The sequence below is a fragment of the Lynx canadensis genome, chromosome B2 (assembly GCF_007474595.2).
Source record: "Lynx canadensis isolate LIC74 chromosome B2, mLynCan4.pri.v2, whole genome shotgun sequence".
Classification (NCBI taxonomy): domain Eukaryota; kingdom Metazoa; phylum Chordata; class Mammalia; order Carnivora; family Felidae; genus Lynx; species Lynx canadensis.
Window position 1 is genome coordinate 1618398 of NC_044307.1, and position 19122 is coordinate 1637519.

General features: G+C 50.6%; 1 protein-coding gene and 1 non-coding gene across 2 annotated transcripts; both read right to left on the reverse strand.

Moving 5' to 3' along the window:
- Positions 1-2195: 2195 nt before the first annotated feature.
- Positions 2196-2288, reverse strand: TRNAI-UAU. The gene is given in 2 exon segments: positions 2196-2231; positions 2251-2288. It is a non-coding gene; the product is annotated as a tRNA-Ile (tRNA).
- Positions 2289-9050: 6762 nt separating this feature from the next.
- On the reverse strand, positions 9051-17502 carry LOC115514776 (epididymal secretory glutathione peroxidase-like). Its single transcript, XM_030316958.1, has 5 exons — positions 17276-17502; positions 14413-14566; positions 11507-11624; positions 10766-10865; positions 9051-9313 (listed from the first exon to the last, which is right to left on the reverse strand). The coding sequence occupies exons 1-5, from the start codon at positions 17480-17482 to the stop codon at positions 9107-9109; spliced, it is 786 nt and encodes a 261-aa protein (XP_030172818.1). The 5' UTR covers positions 17483-17502; the 3' UTR covers positions 9051-9106.
- Between the last annotated feature and the right edge of the window lie 1620 nt (positions 17503-19122).

Here is a 19122-nt window from a genome sequence, read left to right on the forward strand (position 1 = left end):
GAACTACTTCAATATGCAAATATGTCTCAGTGTGGACATCAGCCCCTTGTCTCCTTATCATGGCTGATAAAGCAAACCAGTACACTTATGAGACGGACAGGCAACACTGGCAAGAATACGGCTAGTCTGTTTGCAAAAGCAGGCAAGGAATGTGGACATTGCCTACTCATTCATGCGTCTCCTCACTCTTGAGGTTCAGAAATTCTGACTTTCAACTCTGAGTTCGGTGCAAGGACCCAAGGAGACAGCTTACTCGTGGAATAAACGTAAATAGCCCGGGGTCCCCAACGATTTTGGGGTCTCTCACATGCGGCAAGAGCAGAGAGGACCCGATGCCTAGGACAATGCCTACTCCCCCAAAGTAATAATCTAATTTATCTTAGGTTCTTATTCTGTGTTAAATGCTTTTTTTTTAATTTTTTTTTTTCAACGTTTATTTATTTTGGGACAGAGAGAGACAGAGCATGAAGGGGGGAGGGGCAGAGAGAGAGACACAGAATCGGAAACAGGCTCCAGGCTCCGAGCCATCAGCCCAGAGCCTGACGCGGGGCTTGAACCCACGAGTCGTGAGATCCTGACCCGAGCTGAAGTCCGATGCCCACTTCACTGAGCCACCCAGGCGCCCCGAGACTTGGGTACTTTTTTTTTTTTTATTTTATTTTTATTTATTTTTTTGGGACAGAGAGAGACAGAGCATGAACGGGGGAGGGGCAGAGAGAGAGGGAGACACAGAATCGGAAACAGGCTCCAGGCTCCGAGCCATCAGCCCAGAGCCCGACGCGGGGCTCGAACTCACGGACCGCGAGATCGTGACCTGGCTGAAGTCGGACGCCCAACCGGCTGCGCCACCCAGGCGCCCCTGTGTTAAGTGCTCTTATCAGTCACCTACATCTTTGTAACAAACCTCGCCCAAATTTATTGGCTTAAAACAATAATTGTTTTTGTTCTTGTTTTTTCGCAACTCTGCAGGCCCGCAGTCTGGACTTCGCTTGTGGCCGTTGCCGTGCCTGCAGTCATCGGACAGCGTGACTAGGACCAGATGGTCCAAAATGTCCCCACCCACGTGTCTGGGGAGTCCACTGGACTGGCTGGGATCCAGCGCCCCTCTCTCCATGTGACCGTGCACCCTCTAGGAGGTGAGCTGGAATTTCTTCACAAGGTGGGCCTCAGGGTCCCAAGAGTGGCAAAACCTGTTGAGGCCTCGTCTTGGGGCCCCTGCAAGATCATTTCCACAGCATTGTACTGGTCAGTGTCAATCACAAGATCAGCTCACCAGCAGGAGGGAGGGAAACAGACCCCAACTCTTGACGGAAGTAGCTGCAAAATCACATTGCGAAGGGACATGCCTGGAGATGGGAGGAATTTGTGGCCGTTTTTAATGGATAATTTATTATGTCCTTTAAACACTGAAAACAACTCTGTGAACAACCTCTATGCTACGTCCGTTGTCCGTGTTGGTAAGTGAACTCTCTGCTATCCCTTCGTTGCCCAGCGTCCGTCTAAGCTGCTGTGAGCCTGGTTGTGAACCTACACGTGCAGGGCGGGCCGCTCAGTGTGGGCCGCCGCTGTGGACGCTCCAAACCGCCGCGGCGCCCCGAGAACTGACGCATGTGCGCGGGGACCGTCACACACACCCCGGGAAGCTGGGGACTCTGTGTCCAGGATGCCTCCGGTAACGTTTCAGACCCAGACGGTGAGGTGGGGCCGCACGCGGGTTTCCCGCGCAGCTCGGAGGCGGTGATGGGTCCGTTGGTTTTCTGGGGCTGAGCACCTGCGTCGTCGGCGCCAGCCTCAGGCCCCGCGGGCCCGCGTGGCGAGCGTCCCATCCAAGCCCAGAGCCGCGGAGAAACTAAGGTAAGGGAACGGGTGCAAAGACAGATTTTCCACGGAAATACTTATTAAAAAAAAAACAACCTGATTTCCTGCAGTTAACAAACAAATCAGACATAGTACTTTTCAGTGGTTTTATAATTTCTGTGCGCACGTGGAGCCTGGGCCTGAGTCTCTGGCGACTGTGAGCAGGTGTCCCGGCGACAGCCGGGAGGAGGTGGCTGCAAAAACGCGGGGGCTGGCCCTGCAGGAGGCTCCCGGGGGATGAGGTCACAGCGGCTCGACAGCACCCCCACCCCCCACCCAAGGGTCTCCCCACCGCTCCCCTGAATTCGCAGAGGCGGCCGCAGCGGGCGCGGTAAAAGTGCTCCAGGTGAGGCTCGAACTCACAACCTCGGCATCGCCCACCGGCCACTGTCTTATAAGTACCGCGCGCTAACCGATTGCGCCACTGGAGCCGTGCGGGAGTGAGGCTGCGGAGGTGGTGTTAATATATGCTTCCGGCCGAAGGCGGCGCCGGCTGCGGAAGCGGGTCGTGCGAGCGAGGCCTCCAGCCGCGGGCGGAAGCCGGGTCGCGGATCCCCGGGGCCGCCGTCGCCGCGGAAGCTGGAGGCTGAGGGTCGCGGTTCCCCGCTCTCGTCCCCACGGCTTCCCTACACCCAAGCTGGGATTGGAAAGCACTTGAACGACAGGTCACATCGGTCCAAACGGCCACGTGCGACGCAGACTCCGTACCCTCGGAGGAGCCCCCCCCCCCCCCCCGCTCCGCCCCCAGGAGCGAATTCCAGGAGCTGCGTTTCCAGCTGGGGGTTCCCGCGGGCCTTCCTCCCGCGCCCGGACACCTGCCCTCCCGACCCCTCGCCCCTGGGCTCTAACCCCACGAGGTTAAGACACTTTCCTACCCCGAAACCTTCGGAGAGCTAATATTTCCTTCAGGAAAAACACTGTTTTGCAAATCGGGCTAAGGAGATGCAGGAACCAATGTGATAATTCCGCGAGAATTTTTCTAAGGTCTCACATGCAAACCCATTGTTTCCATGTGTTGTAGCTCATTTCAGACTGTTCTCTGAAGGTTTTCCTTGGAGTATTTTTGCAGTGGGCAAGGCTGTAACTACACACACACACACACACACACACTCATACGTACCCACATACATACTATATAATATATGCATTTATGTATTTTTTAATTGGAAAAATTATTTCTGCACTTCTAATACATAGCATTGTGCAGGAAACAGTCTTGCATACATATCTGCAGTAACTGTCACATACTCTGTTTAGAGGCAAAGCACCATGGGTAAAGCTGACCATCGGTCCAGAGCTCTCTACTTATGGGATCTCGCTTTCCAATTTTACATTAATTTTTGAAAGTCAGAAGTGTTATCTCCAAAAAACGTGAAAAGAACTGTAAAAAAGTAATCACTTTATTCAATATTACAGTTGTAGAAATGAGTGTGTTTTCTTTAAGAAATGAAAAACAGGAGAACCTGGCTGGCTCAGGTCACGATCTCAGGGTTTGTAAGTTCGAGCCCCAACATCAGCTCTGTGCTGACAGCTCAGAGCCTGGAGCCTGCTTCAGATTCTGTGTCTCCCTCTCTCTGCTCCTCCCCTGCTCCCACTCTGTCTCTCTCTCAAAAATAAATAAATGGTAAAAAAAAATTAGAAGTGAAAAACTAAAAAGGGGATGCCACTTAACCCGGTTGGGACATCAGGAAGAAGTACTGTGATGAGTTTGGTCTCTCTGACACCAAGAGGACATCCCAGCTCAGGCTCGAACATGCTCCTGTATTCTCAGTGGACGAAGGGTCCACTTCACTGCTGCTTTCCACTCTTTTCCACATTTCACACCAGAAGGTCGGAACAGCCTTTAAAACTTTGTTAACAGGAGCCAATCCAATGTCCACTGATTTCTTCTCAAAAGGCATTTTAACTCATCAGATAGCCCAGCAGTTTCTTTCTCATGAACACTCTAGCCATGACAAAACTCAACAGGACACAGACGAATCCAATGAGTTAGAAGAAGACATCTACTGAGCGTGGGAATGTTTGGTGCATTTGATCCGTCCAGGATTGTGAAACCTGAGTCCGTCATTGTAAACAGGAATCTGGATGCGAATCCTTCCACAACATGTTGTCCATTAACCCCGTAGGCCAGGAAAGCTTCTGTGACACCCATGTTCATCTGTCATACAGCCAACACTTGGAGGTTCAGCAATAACACCGTAAATTATTCTTCCGGTGATGAGGAAGTAAGAACCACCAGGGCGTACACAGTCATGGCCAACAGCATGTGCACCCAGGGTGGCGTCTTCAGCTTCAGCGGTGCAGCGGTGGGGGTGGGGGGGGGAGTGCAGACTTGAGCTCTGAGAACAGGACTCAGCACAAAGTCTCCATGTTGGTGGTGGCAGGAGCGGCTCCTGACCTGCTGTATTATTTTGTTTTTATTTAGCACTATAACATGAACTATTTCCCGTGATGGGCAAGCTGAAGGAAGCACTTATATAGTCCTTGCTATTGGGTTGGACCTGTTACTCCACGTTATTACACATTTGCACAATGTTCAGTCCATCCACTGATATACCACAGTTTAATCAATGCTGCCGGATGTCTTTCCCTGTTTTCTGATGAAGAGAATATTTGGTGCTGAGGTACATTTTACAGTGTAAGGACCAGCGCTCCAGAACAGAGACTGTCTTTCCTTCTGATCCCTTGTCTTCTCTCCCTGGGAATAGCCCAGCCTGAGCTAAAGAGGTAGCTCAGGACTTGGTCCTGGGGAAGGGCCAAACGTCTGACCAACCCATTGTCCCCCTCTTGTCTCTGACCCCAAGACCATAAACAGTGTCTTCTGAGTAGGAATGTGGCCTTCCTAGCCGAAAAGTCAGTCTCTGACCCTTCCCAAAGGATCGATGTCCTTAACTCTAAACAAATGTAGATGTTCCCTGAGCCAGGTTTGGGGATAAGATGATAGTGTTGGGATGTACAGAAAGTGTAATGAGTCAAGGGTAAGATTTTATTATGGTGTTCAGATGATTTTTTTAAACTACTGATTCCAAAAAAGGTCATACTAAATCTCATTTTCCACATATTTCTTTAAAGAATCACAGGGTGTAAATTAATGTTTTCTAACAAAGATACCACATCAGGTGCAATGGTTTCAATTAGGGCTATTCCTCGGTGTAGATCGTGGTAGGTAGTCCACTGTCATTTTCCAGACTCTTTCTTTTACTCTTTGTAGGGAAGAAACTGGTGCATTAAGTGGAGACACTATAGGGATCCCAATTGTGCATCCATTTTGGTCCATCTGTCACGGTCCCTGGGAGGATGGTTTCCATTCACCTGAATGGCTTCATTTACTGGCCCAGCTGGGAACTGGGGAGTCAGCCTCAGGCCTTCCTCTCGGCTTCTCCTACTGTGATAGTTCCTTAGACCACATGCCAAGAAGTCAATGTAGTGGTTACGCCAACTCCCACAAATACCATTCTAATTGTACATTTGGGGACAGGAGAAATTTCCGCCCCATGGATCCATGGCCTTAGTGGATGAACCAGCCCTGGGCCAGGACTCCATTTGCTGCCTGGACCCTGTAGCCTCCATTCTAACCAGGGGCCATGATGACACAGTGGGCCTTCTAGTATCAATGTCAAGTTGGACCTTATTTAAAACAGTCCTTGAAATGTAAGAGTGTTTCTCTTTCTTGAGTTCATGGCTGCTGAGTGAATGGTCACAAGTCCCTTTAGGGAAGGAATGGGGAAATTATATTCTCTATATTTGTGGTGCTGTTGCAGGGTCCCAGTTCCTCAGGACTTGGCTTTTCCTCTGGTTCAAGATCAGAGCTGAGCAAGGTATGCTGATTTTGTTTTTAATTGGGGCTGCTGCCGCTCTGGAAAGCAGTGTGGAGGTTCCTCAGAAAATTAAAAATAGACCTACCCTATGACCCAGCAATAGCACTGCTAGGAATTTACCCAAGGGATACAGGAGTACTGATGCATAGGGGCACTTGTACCCCAATGTTCATAGCAGCACTCTCAACAATAGCCAAATTATGGAAAGAGCCTAAATGTCCATCAACTGATGAATGGATAAAGAAATTGTGGTATATATACACAATGGAATACTACGTGGCAATGAGAAAAAATGAAATATGGCCTTTTGTAGCAACATGGATGGAACTGGAGAGTGTAATGCTAAGTGAAATAAGCCATACAGAGAAAGACAGATACCATATGGTTTCACTCTTATGTGGATCCTGAGAAACTTAACAGGAACCCATGTGGGAGGGGAAGGAAAAAAAAAAAAAAAGAGGTTAGAGTGGGAGAGAGCCAAAGCATAAGAGACTGTTAAAAACTGAGAACAAACTGAGGGTTGACGGGGGGTGGGAGGGAGGGGAGGGTGGGTGATGGGTATTGAGGAGGGCACCTTTTGGGATGAGCACTGGGTGTTGTATGGAAACCAATTTGTCAATAAATTTCATATATATATAAAAAATAATAATAATAATAATTGGGGCTGCTGCCCTCAGTCTACTGGTTATGTATTCTAGGTTCTTCTGATGATGCAGACAATGATACCTTGTTGGCTGTTCATCTCCCTTGCTTCTAGGGATGCCGTGTTCTATTAATCATCTCCGACACTCTACAGAGTTGCCTGCCCCCACCCCCACCACCCCCCACACAGATTCTGATGTATGAGTGCCGCCATCTCTGGCCCGAATCATTTCAGGATCCTATAATCCGCATCGTTAACAGCGAGGCCACTTCTGTAGCAGAATCTCTCATCAACCACACTCACCACACACTTCTCCGTGATCCTGCACATTCTTTTTTATGTTTTCAAACTCCTGCAATACTTTGTCTTCAGTGACTTTCCAGCATCACTTTTCGGAGCTTTTGATCCCTCCTTTGTGTCATTAGACCCAATAGTCCTGGCATTTCTACCACATTTGGTGAGGGCCATTTCTTTGTCCAAACAGGAGAATCCTAACGGTGTGTTGGTCCTTGCCAATGTGTAAAACCTCTGCACTTGGTGAAAATGCTCCAATATCCATGAACTCTCTTTCAGCTAACTTTGTGTTTCATGCCCCTTGATCAGGAACCCTTGGAATCTAATTCTTTTTGGGCGGATATTGAATGGGTGTTTGGCAGAGCACCAGCCTCTGCATTATCACCAAGCAAGAAGGACGTGCTTACCCTTAATAAGGAGGGCTGGGGGTCTTGGAAAGTCTGGGGATTTAGATGTTCTAATGCATCCAACCAGATGTATCCATCCGATGCCTCAAGGTTCTATTCTTTTCCAATCCAGGCCATGTGACTTGAGCATAGGAGATAATCTGGTTTGAGGGTTTAACCTTCTTTGGAGTCCTACTATTCCTACGATTAAGTCTTGAACCTGAACCCTTGCCTTTTGTGCTCTCGAGTTGCAGGATATGAGAAGTTCTTTATCTCCTCTTGGGGAGGCACTCTGGTTTTCACAGTTAGCCTTTATCTGGTGAGAGGTCACCCTCAGCCTTTAAGCATCTCCCTCCAAAGCATCAATTTCTTCTCAGAACAACCTTAAAATTGCCTTAAAATTATATCACCTCAAAAGTACCACTCTCACATTTCTCAAGTGCCTGATCCGTCACGTTCCCCAGCACGTGGAGCTACCAGCGTGACCGCCTTGTGCGTGTTTGGTGAGAGTTGTAAAAACTGCACCTGCTGGTCTGTATCCTGGCTGTTTGTGCTCCCCCCACCCCCCACACTGCCAGCCAGAGAGCAGACAGTTCAGCTTCAAAACTCTCAACTATCATCTATCTATCTATCTATACATATATACACCTATATATGTATATATATGGGGCACCTAGGTGACTCAGTCTGTTCAGCACCCAACTTGGGCTCAGGTCATGATCTCATGGTTTGTGAGTCTGAGCCCTGCATCGGGCTCAGAGCCTGGAGCCTGCTTCGGATTCTGTGTCTCCCTCTCTCTGCACCTCCGCTGCTCCCACTCTGTCTTGCTCTGTCTCAAAAGCAAGTAAAGACTAGAAAAAAATTTCATTAACTCTCATTTTAGCATCTTATTTCTCAGATCCCCTTTGGTTACCTGTAGGGACTCAAAGATGGAGATCTGCATTCAGAGTTTCCTGGAACACTACTTCAGGGTCAACACGAAGGCATCAGACCCTCGGGGGTGTCCGCAGCTAGGACGGGCCCTTCGGAGATGTCCCAAGTTGGGAAGTCAGGTCTTGCCTTTTATACCCTCCGCTGACTGTAATTGGATACAAGCTGCCCCTGGAGAGGGGACATGGCTTTGACCTGAGACAACTCCTAATCAGGGGTGACAGTTCAGAGCCACCAGGTGACAACCTTCCAAGGATCTGGGAGGACAGTTCCTTCTAGGCAAGGGGTTAAGGTAATTTGGGAAACACACCATCTCTGGTAGTTACGGTGAGAAAGAACAGAGAGATGAGACAAGTTTGAGCACAGGACAAGGTATAAAAACCACCCCAGTGATGCCAGGTGCTGCAGAAAACATTTTATTGGGACAGGACAGGGCTGGCTGTGATGCTGAGGAACGTAGGGTGGAGAGAGGAAAGCCCATCCTTCCAAGGGCGCCTGGCCCGGGTGTCGTAGCCTGAGTGCACTAGAGGTCAGACCCTAGGAAAGTTTCTGTAGGATCTAAGTGAGAGGGAGGCTCTGGAGATGCCCCTCCCTTCATGCGAGGCAGTCCCCTGCTCCCACTCCACCCCAGGGCTCCTAAACCAGAATGACAGGTCGGTGTGCATGTGGCACGGTGGGTGTCACGGGTGAACGATGATCTGAAAAGACTTGGGAACTGACAATGCGTGTTTGTCCTTAGGGGGGGGAAAATGTTATGAGGTGGAACCCAGACTGTGTGGCACCACCCCACTGTTCTTTCTACACCTGTCGGGTGGAGAGAGCAGGGGCAGCGTGCTGTCGAGGAACGCACTTCTCCAGGAGACTGTGGCAGACTGACCCATCCTCACGGAAGGCTGACGTTCCCTTGACGGATAGGAGTGATGCCATCTGTAACGGGCGTCTGAGGATGTAGGGTTTCCGGTGTTTTGTGCTTCTCCCACGTCCGTACTCTTACAAGGAGAAATAGCAGCAGCCTTCTGAGCATCGATCTACTTGGTAGGGAGGGGGAACTTCGGCAGGGTAGAGTGATTGGGTCGAGTGGAGGCCATTTAGGGAGACAGCGTAGGGAAATACGGAATTTTGTAAAAACAGGCCTTCAGGTAAGAGGCAGGATGGCTCCCGCCCCACACGCGGGGTTCCTATTTCGTTTTTAGCTGCTTCAGGTACCCCAGGATGTCCGAGCTGACGGTGCTGATGGGAGCCTGGTGGAACCAGCGCGTGACAGGGACCCCGTTGGGCCCCACCAGGAACTTCTCAAAGTTCCAGCGGACGTCGTGGACCTTTACCGGCTCCCAGGATATGTGTCTGAAAGAGCCCAGCACCTCAGAGGGGTGAGGGCAGGAGAGCTGGAGCAGAGAAGGAACAGAGAAACAACATCATTCCTGCTACTTTCGCCCGCGGGGAATCCGCCCCCCCCATGCCTAGATACTCTGATTTCCTGTGATTCTCAACAACTCTGATTGCCACCATGCCAACCATCAAGACAGCTGTCCGGGGGCGCCTGGGTGGCGCAGTCGGTGGGGCGGCCGACTTCGGCTCAGGTCACGATCTCGCGGTCTGTGGGTTCGAGCCCCGCATCGGGCTCTGGGCTGACGGCTCAGAGCCTGGAGCCCGTTTCGGATTCTGTGTCTCCCTCTCTCTCTGCCCCTCCCCTGCTCATGCTCTCTCTCTCTCTCTGTCTCAAAAATAAATAAACGTTTAAAAAAAAATTTTTTTTAAGATGGCTGTCAGTATTACAGGAAGAGTCTGTTCCCCCCTCCTGCTCCCCGGTGACCCTGTGATCACACAGCCACGCTGCTGTGGGTAAGACACGTCACCTCTGTGGCTGTCGGTTTCCTGTTCTGCAAAGTGAATGGCTTAGATTAGAATGTGCTTCTCCAGGTCTCAGGGTTCCTGGGCCAGAAGCATCTCACAAATATCTTTGGGACCAACATGGAGTTCCAACATTTTGTTTCATCAAATAACAAAACCTTTCAGAAACATCATCACTTCATCATTTAATTTAAATTTTTTTTTCAACGTTTATTTATTTTTGGGACAGAGAGAGACAGAGCATGAACGGGGGAGGGGCAGAGAGAGAGGGAGACACAGAATCGGAAACAGGCTCCAGGCTCCGAGCCATCAGCCCAGAGCCTGACGCGGGGCTCGAACTCCCGGACCGCGAGATCGTGACCTGGCTGAAGTCGGACGCTTAACCGACTGCGCCACCCAGGCGCCCCTATTTAATTTAAAAAAGGTTACTGTAAGAATAAATTCTATATACGTCCTAACCTGAGACTAACGGGAAACCCTATAAGTCAGTTGAGTTTCCGAAACCCTCCTTACACTGTCTTGTTTTCTCCCATTTGCTGAGAGTGTACAAAAATCGCGATGTGAGCCGGCGCTGCCTAAAAGTGGCCTCCAGTTCTCGGTACCTAAAAGTCAGCGTTTTATCAAAGGCATTTATTAACCTGTTGATTTCTACGTCTCCCTCTCCAATGCTAACCCATCAAGGAGTAGGGACTGTGTCTTCTTTTTATCCGTATTGTTTAGGAAACTGCCTGAGGCTCCGCAAATGTACTTGAATGAATGAATTCACCACGCAGGCTGGTCCTCGGAAACACTGTCATTCTACACAGCGCTCTCCGTCACCAAAGCCAGAGCCTCATAAATGGACAAATGAAACCCCGATCCCTCTGCTGAGCCGGAGATCTCTTGCAAAGATCTCATCCCGTTTGCGGGCATGAGACCCTTTTCCACCACATCGGTTGTAAGGAAGGGAAGAGGGAAGAAGAGGTTTGGGTCAGTGACTCACTCACCTTCAAGAAGCTGAAGACTTTCTGTTCTGTTTTGCCATTCACATCCCCTTTCTCAAAAAGCTGGAAATTCGGTACGTATCCTCTCCCTGGACGCACATACCTGCAATGACTCACAGTTGCCAGAGAGCTCCAGAGTGTAGGAGAGAAGGCTGTGAGGGGCCCCGGGGCTGGGGGTCATGGGAAGGGCAGGAAGAAGGGCAGATACAGAAAACAGGGCCCAGGGAAATAAGGCCGTTCTTTTTTATTATTATTATTATTTTTCAATATATGAAATTTATTGTCAAATTGGTTTCCATACAATACCCAGTGCTCCTCCCAACAGGTGCCCTCCTCAATGCCCATCACCCACCCTCCCCTCCCGCCCACCCCCCATCAGCCCTCAGTTTGTTCTCAGTTTCTAAGAGTCTCTTATGCTTTGGCTCTCTCCCACTCTAACCTCTTTTTTTTTTTTTTAATAAGGCCATTCTTCACGTCAGACTCCCTGATTCACGTAACTTGTCTCTGTTCCACAACCTGAGCCTGTGCCCCTGCACTGCTTCTGTTCCGGCTCCTTCTATGGTCCTGCTCCTCTGCGGTCCGTCCAGACCTCACTCCCAGGGAGAAGGAGAGTGTCCACGTCAGGGGAGGACAAAGTTGACGTCGGTGTCACCCACCCCCCACCCAGGAAGCCTCGTGTGAGCATGCCCCGCAGACTGAAGAAAGGTGGGCAGAGGCCTCCTGTGGGCCCAAGCAGGCACTCACTTCAGCCCCGGAAGGATCTCCGAGTTCTCTCCTGGTTCCTGGTTCCCAAACTGGTTGCAGGGAAAGCCCAGCACAACCAGGCCCCAGGGCTTCAGCTCGTCCTGAAGTGCGTTCAGTTCTGTGGGAAGAGGAGAGACCGTCTGGTGGCCTGGCCGGAGACTCTGCCTTGTGTAGAGAGAGATCTATGGGGCCACCCATTTTACAGAGAAGGGGACAGAGGCTCAGGGAAGGAAAAGTCTCTAGCTGGAAAGACCTTTAGTGACAGGGCTGGAGTTACGTGCTGGAGCTCCAGACACGCATTCAAAAGCCCTTTATTATAGGGTAATATTTCCCCAATCTGTGGCACATCAGGATCAGTGGAGGGCCCTTCCTGAAAAGCAGGGATGCCCAGGTCCCATCCCAGAGAATTCTCTGGCCCTTCTTCTGAGTTGGCCCCCAGTCATCGTTACTCTTCAAAACCTCACCAGGTTACTATGGATTGTGACAGGTGTGACTGCTTATGGACAGTGCATGCAGGGGTTACTTAATGGGTTCTGTTTCAGTCTGGCAGGATGAAAAAGTTCTGGAGGTTTGTCTCCAGATCTGTGAGTGTGAACACACTTAACACTACTGGTCAGTACAACTTGGAAATGGTTACAAGTGTAAATTTTATGGTATATCTTTTGTTAACCACAACTAAAAAAAAGGTGTTTGCCTTCCCTGGTTGGTTCATTGCAGGACTGAATCTTTCTTTCTTTCTTTCTTTCTTTCTTTCTTTCTTTCTTTCTTAATTTTGATGTTTATTTTTGAGAGACAGAGAGACATAGAGTGTGAGCAGGGGAGGGGCAGAGAGAGAGGGAGACACAGAGTCCGAAGCAGGCTCCAGGCTCTGAGCTGTCAGCACAGAGCCCGATGCAGGGCTTGAACCCACAGACCGCGAGATCATGACCTGAGCCAAAGTCAAGAGGCTCAACCGACTGAGCCACCCAGCTGCCCCAATCTTTCCTTCTTTCTTTCTTTCTTTCTTTCTTTCTTTCTTTCTTTCTTTCTTTCTTCTTTCTTTTTTTAAGAAAAAGACACAGACGACGATAATGGGCTTCTCTCCTCTGTACAGACTGGGTCCCCTGGGTGGAGCAGGAAATAGACCTGATGGGCAGAGAGAGCCAGAGGAACTCCAAGCCCAGCTTCCCGGTGTTCCTCAACATCCTCAGGATGTTCTACGTCAGTCCTCACCGACATGCCGGGACACACGAGCCTGCACCTGCCTCCTTCCACTGTCTTCCCATCCTTTGCTCAGATTTTTGTCATCAGCTTCTTTGTTAACCCTTTCTGGGCTAGGTGGCTTCAGTGCCCTGACAGACACTAGCCGGTCCCACGAAGATTCTCCACAACCAACTGGTCAACGGGAGCCTCCTCTTAGTCCTTTTCTTTCCTCCCTCCCTCCTTCCTTCCTTTCTTCTTTCCTTCCTTTCTTCTTTCCTTCCCTTTTCTTTTCTTTCTTCTTTCCTTTTTCTTTACGAACTAGACATTGGCTTCCTGATTCCATACGGTTCCCCAGTACCTCTCCCCACATCCTTCTTACCTGTCTTCAGTCATCGTATGTGATCACTTGCTCTGGGAAAGAGACAATAAATTAGGAATCCCATCTTCCAGTCCTTGAGAAACTATTCCTTAGTTTCCTTGTCTGTTCTGTACAGAGTGGGAACTGAATACATGAATTTTTAAAGTCACCGTAAACTGGTAAAATGAATTATGGTCCAATAGAGTGTAATTCAGTCTTTAAAAAGAATGAGGAGGTGGTCTGAACTCTAAAGTACTTTAGTGGGATGCCTGGTTGGCTCAGTCAGTAGAGTGGGTGACTCTCAATCTCAGGCTTGTGAGTTCAAGCCCCACATTGGACATGGGGCCTACTTAAAATAAATAAATAAATAAATAAAGTACTTTATTAAAACAAAAAGCAAAGTGACAAGCAGTATTTACATTATGTTACAATGGGGGGGGGCAGAAAAAAGAATTTGCGGATTCTGTAAACATAATACCGGTCATCTAGAGAGAGGGGGACAAGGAGCTGGAAAGACTTCTTCTCACTCTAGACTTGATTCGTATAATTTGTGAGCCTTGTGAATATGTTACCTATTCAAAACACAACATAATCAGAAACAACAAAAAAATGAAACTCTTATTACTTCAAACATAAGGAGTGTCTCTATTTCTGGTTAAAATCCATCCTGTTCGTTATTCACCGGCTTCGAAACCACACGGCCGAAGATACGAGAAAGATGAAATCGCTCCCTGAGTAACGTACAGAGACGGGGAAACCACGTCCAGGAGACCCTGAGGTGCAGCCGGACGACTCGCCTCTACCCCCACCTGCTGGGCCAGCTCTCCGGACGGACACAGCTGCAGCCCATCCCCGCCGCCTCTGCCTTAGCAAGTTACCCTGGAAAAGTCTCAAAAACATCAATGCTGTCTCGTATTTACCAAGACTTCTGGAATCTGCGCCGAGGCCCCGAGTCCTCAGCTATATGTTATTCTCCCGGAAATCTCAGGAGCAAAGCAGAGGCAGGATGTAGGGAAGGGCTCGGCAAACTTTGTATGAAGACAGTGGACACCTTAGACTCTGCCAGCCGGATGGTCTCCATCCCTACAATCGTCAACTACTCAACCCGGCCTTGAGGCGTAAATCAGCCACGGGCAGTACGGAAGCACATGGGCATGGCTGTGTCCCAATAAAACTTTGTTCACAGAAGCAGGCTGACCAGATTTGACCCGTGGGCCATTGCTTGCTGGCTCCTGACATGAGGGAATGAAGTCACTGGGTCGTGAGGATCTACTTCAAGGCGTAATTAGAATGTAATTCTACTTATGATTTACAACATGCTGAGCAGGAAACTGTAATCCCAAGGACAGTGGCTCTGAATTCTTACCAGGATACTGAGCTGTCAGACCGCAGTAGGTGGCCACGTTGACGAAAAGGACGTGCTTGCCCGCGTACTGCTTGAACTGAATGCGTTCCTTTCCATGAAGAGTGAGGGCGTCATATTCGTAGATGGTGCCTTTCACATCTTTGTAGCAATCCATCTGGAAGATTTTTAAAAGGATAATATTAGTAACGGTTCCTAACACCTGTGAAATCTGTCAGCGCACCCAAAGGGTAACGGCTGCATTAACCGAAAACGAACCAGCAAACAGGGCTTTTCTGAGGCGTCCACGACACGATGGAAACTTATGTCTTGTGACTGGACAGCCAATGGTGTTTGAGCGGCAGGCAGTCATGTCCCCTCCCGTTATCCTGGCAGAGGTAGGGCGCCGGGAAACGTGCCAGGATGAGATGAAAAGAGCAGAGATTCACGAAGTAAGGGAGGCCAAAGAGAAAAGCTCGCTGCCCTGTGTGCTTCTGTGGAAATGAGGCTTCTTGCTCGTTCTGGACTGAAGGTGTCCCGCCTAGACTCTCCCACAAAGGGCAGGTGTGGGATGGCTTATGTATCTGAGGACGGCCTGGTCACTTCTGTAACTTTCCCGAGGCCTCCCGACTGCTTGCTCCACGCATCAGCGTGGTGTGGAAGGAACTCCGGCCTGGGGATCCAAAGCCAGCTCTGCTCCCCAGTTCCCTGTGAACCTGGGCCGTTCTCATCCTTGACCCTCAGTTCCCCCGCGGGTAAGACGAAGACATTCATCTAGAGTCCCATCAGCTCTTCAAGCGGCCTTCCAGGTTTTACCTTCTAGAAGCTAACGTCAGCCCTGCTTGGGATACTTCTGTCCCTCGCGTCTCGCTTGCTCGTGTGATGGTTTTGCAAGCCACCACCGTGACGCTCCTTCTGTAGCTCCCAGCAGAGGACAGCGAGAGCCCAAGACCATCTGCTGGTGCCGCGAACATCCGTCCAGCAGCACCTGCTCTCACATAACCAGCCCCCCACCACATCGTGCTCCAGGAATCGAATTCTCGCCTTCATCACTGGCTCCGTCTGTCCTGTTCCTCCCCGGATCTTCTGAGCATACTTGAGCAGGATTCTATGTGACACAAATAAGTCCCATATAACAGAAATACTTTGTACATGACATTCTCGCTGCCTGATTTTAGGTTAGATTCCTCTACAAGGCAGATCTCGCCTCGTTCTTCCCCCACTCGATTCTTGTGGAGTCCACGAGGGACCCAAAGGGTCTGGACTCCACAGTGCTCATCAGCACAGCCTCACAGAATCCAGGGAGTGTGAAAAGGAAGCTACCAAGCCTCATGGCGAGACAAAGGCAGAGAGGAACTGGTCAGAGAAAGGGGAGAAGGACGAAATGCGATAAGGAAGGTCCAGATTTAAAGTAGGATTAACCCAGACTCCCTGGAAATCCAAGGGACTAGAGAGGATTTTAGCCAGCCAGCCAGCCAGCACCGGTCCTGATGCCACACAAACAAAACCGGACTTTCTCCAACCTTCTTGGCCAGCTGCTGCTCTCGCTAGCACACCGGGCTGCGGGCCTCAGTCCCTGCCCCTGGTCAGAAGGCTGCCTCCTCTAAGCAGGCCTCTGCGCTTTCCCCTAAGTGCACAGAGACACACACGCCAGCAAAACTGAGAATGTTGTGTGAAAGCATCGACCTCCATGTCCATGGTGCCGGTGCCAAGCTGAACATTTTTCATGATTTGTCTTCTTCCCCCTTTGCGACCGCAGTGAAGATTAATGACAATCATGTTGGGTACCAGGGTGTGGGGATTTAGAGACTCTGGACCTGGAGAGCCCTTTGCGGTACTTACTGCTGACACTCAGTGCCGCTTCCAACGTATCTAAGTCCACATGACAGGTCTCCTATACCTCCAGACTCAGCTTTTCATTAAGCAAATTCTGCAGCCCAGGGTCCGGGGCCTTCATACCCAACCAGGCAGCACGCAGTGACAGAAAAGCACATCAAGTCTCAAAAGTAGAGCGTTCTCTGGTCGATTTCAGAGCAGTAGGAAGATCTTCCCAGAGCTGCCTTTTACTGAGCACATCGCACGCGTCATAATTACTGTTCAGTCACCCACAAGGTAGACGCTGTCACCCACGACTTCACAATGAGATGGCAGAGGCTGACAGAGGTGAAGGGTGACCAAAAGTGATCCCCCCGCGACGGACGAGAGTTTGCTCGCCTCTCACTTCATGATCCCATTCTGCCTCCAAGTCACCTAGATCCCAGCTATCCATCCCTGAGCTGTCCTCCCACCGCCACACACACACACACACACACACACACACACACACACACACACGTTGCCTCAATAAGGCAACGGAGCCATGAAATGGGACTAGACTGAGGCCAGAATCCAAGACTTGATTCCAAATTCAGTTGCTTCAGTCCTCCAGTTATTTCTGCACGTGATTTATGCTTCTCTGGTAGCTCTGTGACTTTATCCATCTGTAAAACTTCCACACTGATTCTTTCCTCCTCTTCGTGGGCATCCCACTGAGACGACTTAGCCCACGGTCTCCCCCAAACCCTGCCGCCCACTGTGATGCCCGCGCCAGCCTTGCCTGGGGCCCAGCTGAGGCCGATACTGACGTGGCTGGAAGGGTATCCAGGCGACCCTAAATGGAGATGGAGAGGAGCAAGGACCACAGTAAGGAGCCTCTTCCCTAGATTCGGCTCAAGGAACACCGTTTATAGGACTGAAGAAGAGGCAAGAAGAAAAGGAAGGTTAATGGGAAGCACAGGAAGAAAGCAAGCGGAGGCGGGAGTCTTGCCAGAATGACTGACGCAGGACAGAAGGACAGAAGGTGACTCTACCTTGGAGCCCCGCCCCGCCCCCTCTGGGGTTCACTCACCTTCACCTTCTCTGGGGGCTCGGGATTCGTGCACGTGACGCCGACTAGCAGAAGAGGGAAGAGGGAGGAGGCCGGTAACTGTGCCGTCATCCTAGTGTGTGAGGTTCTGGTCTTGGAGGCCGCGACCTCCCGCACTCTGGCAGCCTTCTGACACGCTAGCCAAGCCCGTGCAGGCCAGTCGCCAGCCGGCAAGGGTTTCTGGGGCATTAAGCGGGGACGCAGAATTTAAACCACGTCCTCACCCACACACGCCCCCACGTGCACTCAGTGCTCACCAGTGCGATGAGGGCCTGGGACTCATATAAATTCTGGCAGAATTATGAAAAGGTGAGGGCAAGGGCCCATGGTCCTTGAAGATCACTGTCTGCTTTAGCTGGGTGGAGGGTAGTGTCCAGATGCAGAGAGAGCCTCCCCAGCCTTGCAGCAAAGCCACTGGAAACAGGACCACACAGACCCCAGATACCATTCGGGGTGTCGTGATTTGTGGGCCACCGAGGGCCTCTCTAGGAGAGGTGGAAGGAAACTGGCCCTGAGGGAGGAAAAATATTTGCAATAAATGTGAAGGAAGCCCATTAATATCTCGTGATACACCGGCCTGCAAGCGCTCCCAAATCAGTAAGAAAAAACAAGCAGCCCAACAGACACAGGGGCGCCAGGCAGGAAACCAAACGGCATCTGTGCTGGGATACGACGTTCTCCTTCACCAATAATCAAAGACGTATAAATAAGAAAAGATGCATTCTGTGTTTATCAGATTGGCCACAGTTAAAAGGCGCGGAGGCACCCGCCTGGCTGTCGTCGGTCTGGTATGGGGGGGGGGGGGTTGCACACCAGACGGGGGAGGGAGCCGCCAGCGGCTGCCAGTTTTCTGGAGGAGAATCTACCATTCTGAATGTGCTTTTTTTTTTTTTTTTTCCAACGTTTATTTATTTTTGGGACAGAGAGAGACAGAGCATGAACGGGGGAGGGTCAGAGAGAGAGAGGGAGACACAGAATCGGAAACAGGTTCCAGGCTCCGAGCCGTCAGCCCAGAGCCCGACGCGGGGCTCGAACTCACGGACCGCGAGATCGTGACCTGGCTGAAGTCGGACGCTTAACCGACTGCGCCACCCAGGCGCCCCTCTGAATGTGCTCCTTTTAAAAGTGCTCTTAAGGGGCCCCTCTGAATGTGCTCCTTTTAAAAGTGCTCTTAAGGGGCGCCTGGGTGGCGCAGTCGGTGAAGCGCCCGACTTCAGCCGGGTCACGATCTCGCGGTCCGGGAGTTCGAGCCCCGCGTCGGGCTCTGGGCTGACGGCTCGGAGCCTGGAGCCTGCTTCCGATTCTGTGCCTCCCTCTCTCTCTGCCCCTCCCCCGTTCATGCTCTGTCTCTCTCTGTCCCAAAAATAAATAAAAAAAAAAACACGTTGAAAAAAAAAAGAAAAAAAAAATAAAAGTGCTCTTAATCTCCTGGAAGCCCCAGGGCCTGAGAAGGAAAATGGTAATGAGGCACGAATAAAAACGCTTTGCCTCTCAGCCAGCAGCTCTTGGTTTATCGAGTTCCCAACTGCTCAATCGTCTGCTAAAATTGGGACTGGTGAGGGATACAGGCCTGGATATTGCCAGATACCCCGCTTCAGTGACATATTTAACCCCACCCCACCTCCCCAGAGGCCTCCCAGCCTCCTTTCCCTCCCGTGTACAATGCCGTGCACTTCTGGGTCCCAGGTGCTGAGGCCCGAGTGAGTCACACTCCTCAATTCACAACCGCTTGTCCTTGCAAAGCCCCCTTTGCTCTGTAGATTACTTACAGCCTTGATTTCCAAACCACATTCTCCCCAGCCCCCCACCGTCCGCATGGCCAAAATATG

Excerpts from the sequence above, each read along its gene's own strand:
- LOC115514776 (XM_030316958.1), bottom strand. The coding sequence starts at position 17,482 with ATGCCCCAGAAACCCTTGCCGGCTGGCGACTGGCCTGCACGGGCTTGG. Across the intron at positions 11,625-14,412 it reads TCTGACAGCTCAGTATCCTG|AACTGAACGCACTTCAGGAC; the intron begins GTAAGAATTCAG and ends CTCTTCCCACAG. Across the intron at positions 9,314-10,765 it reads AAGTCTTCAGCTTCTTGAAG|CTCTCCTGCCCTCACCCCTC; the intron begins GTGAGTGAGTCA and ends TCTCTGCTCCAG.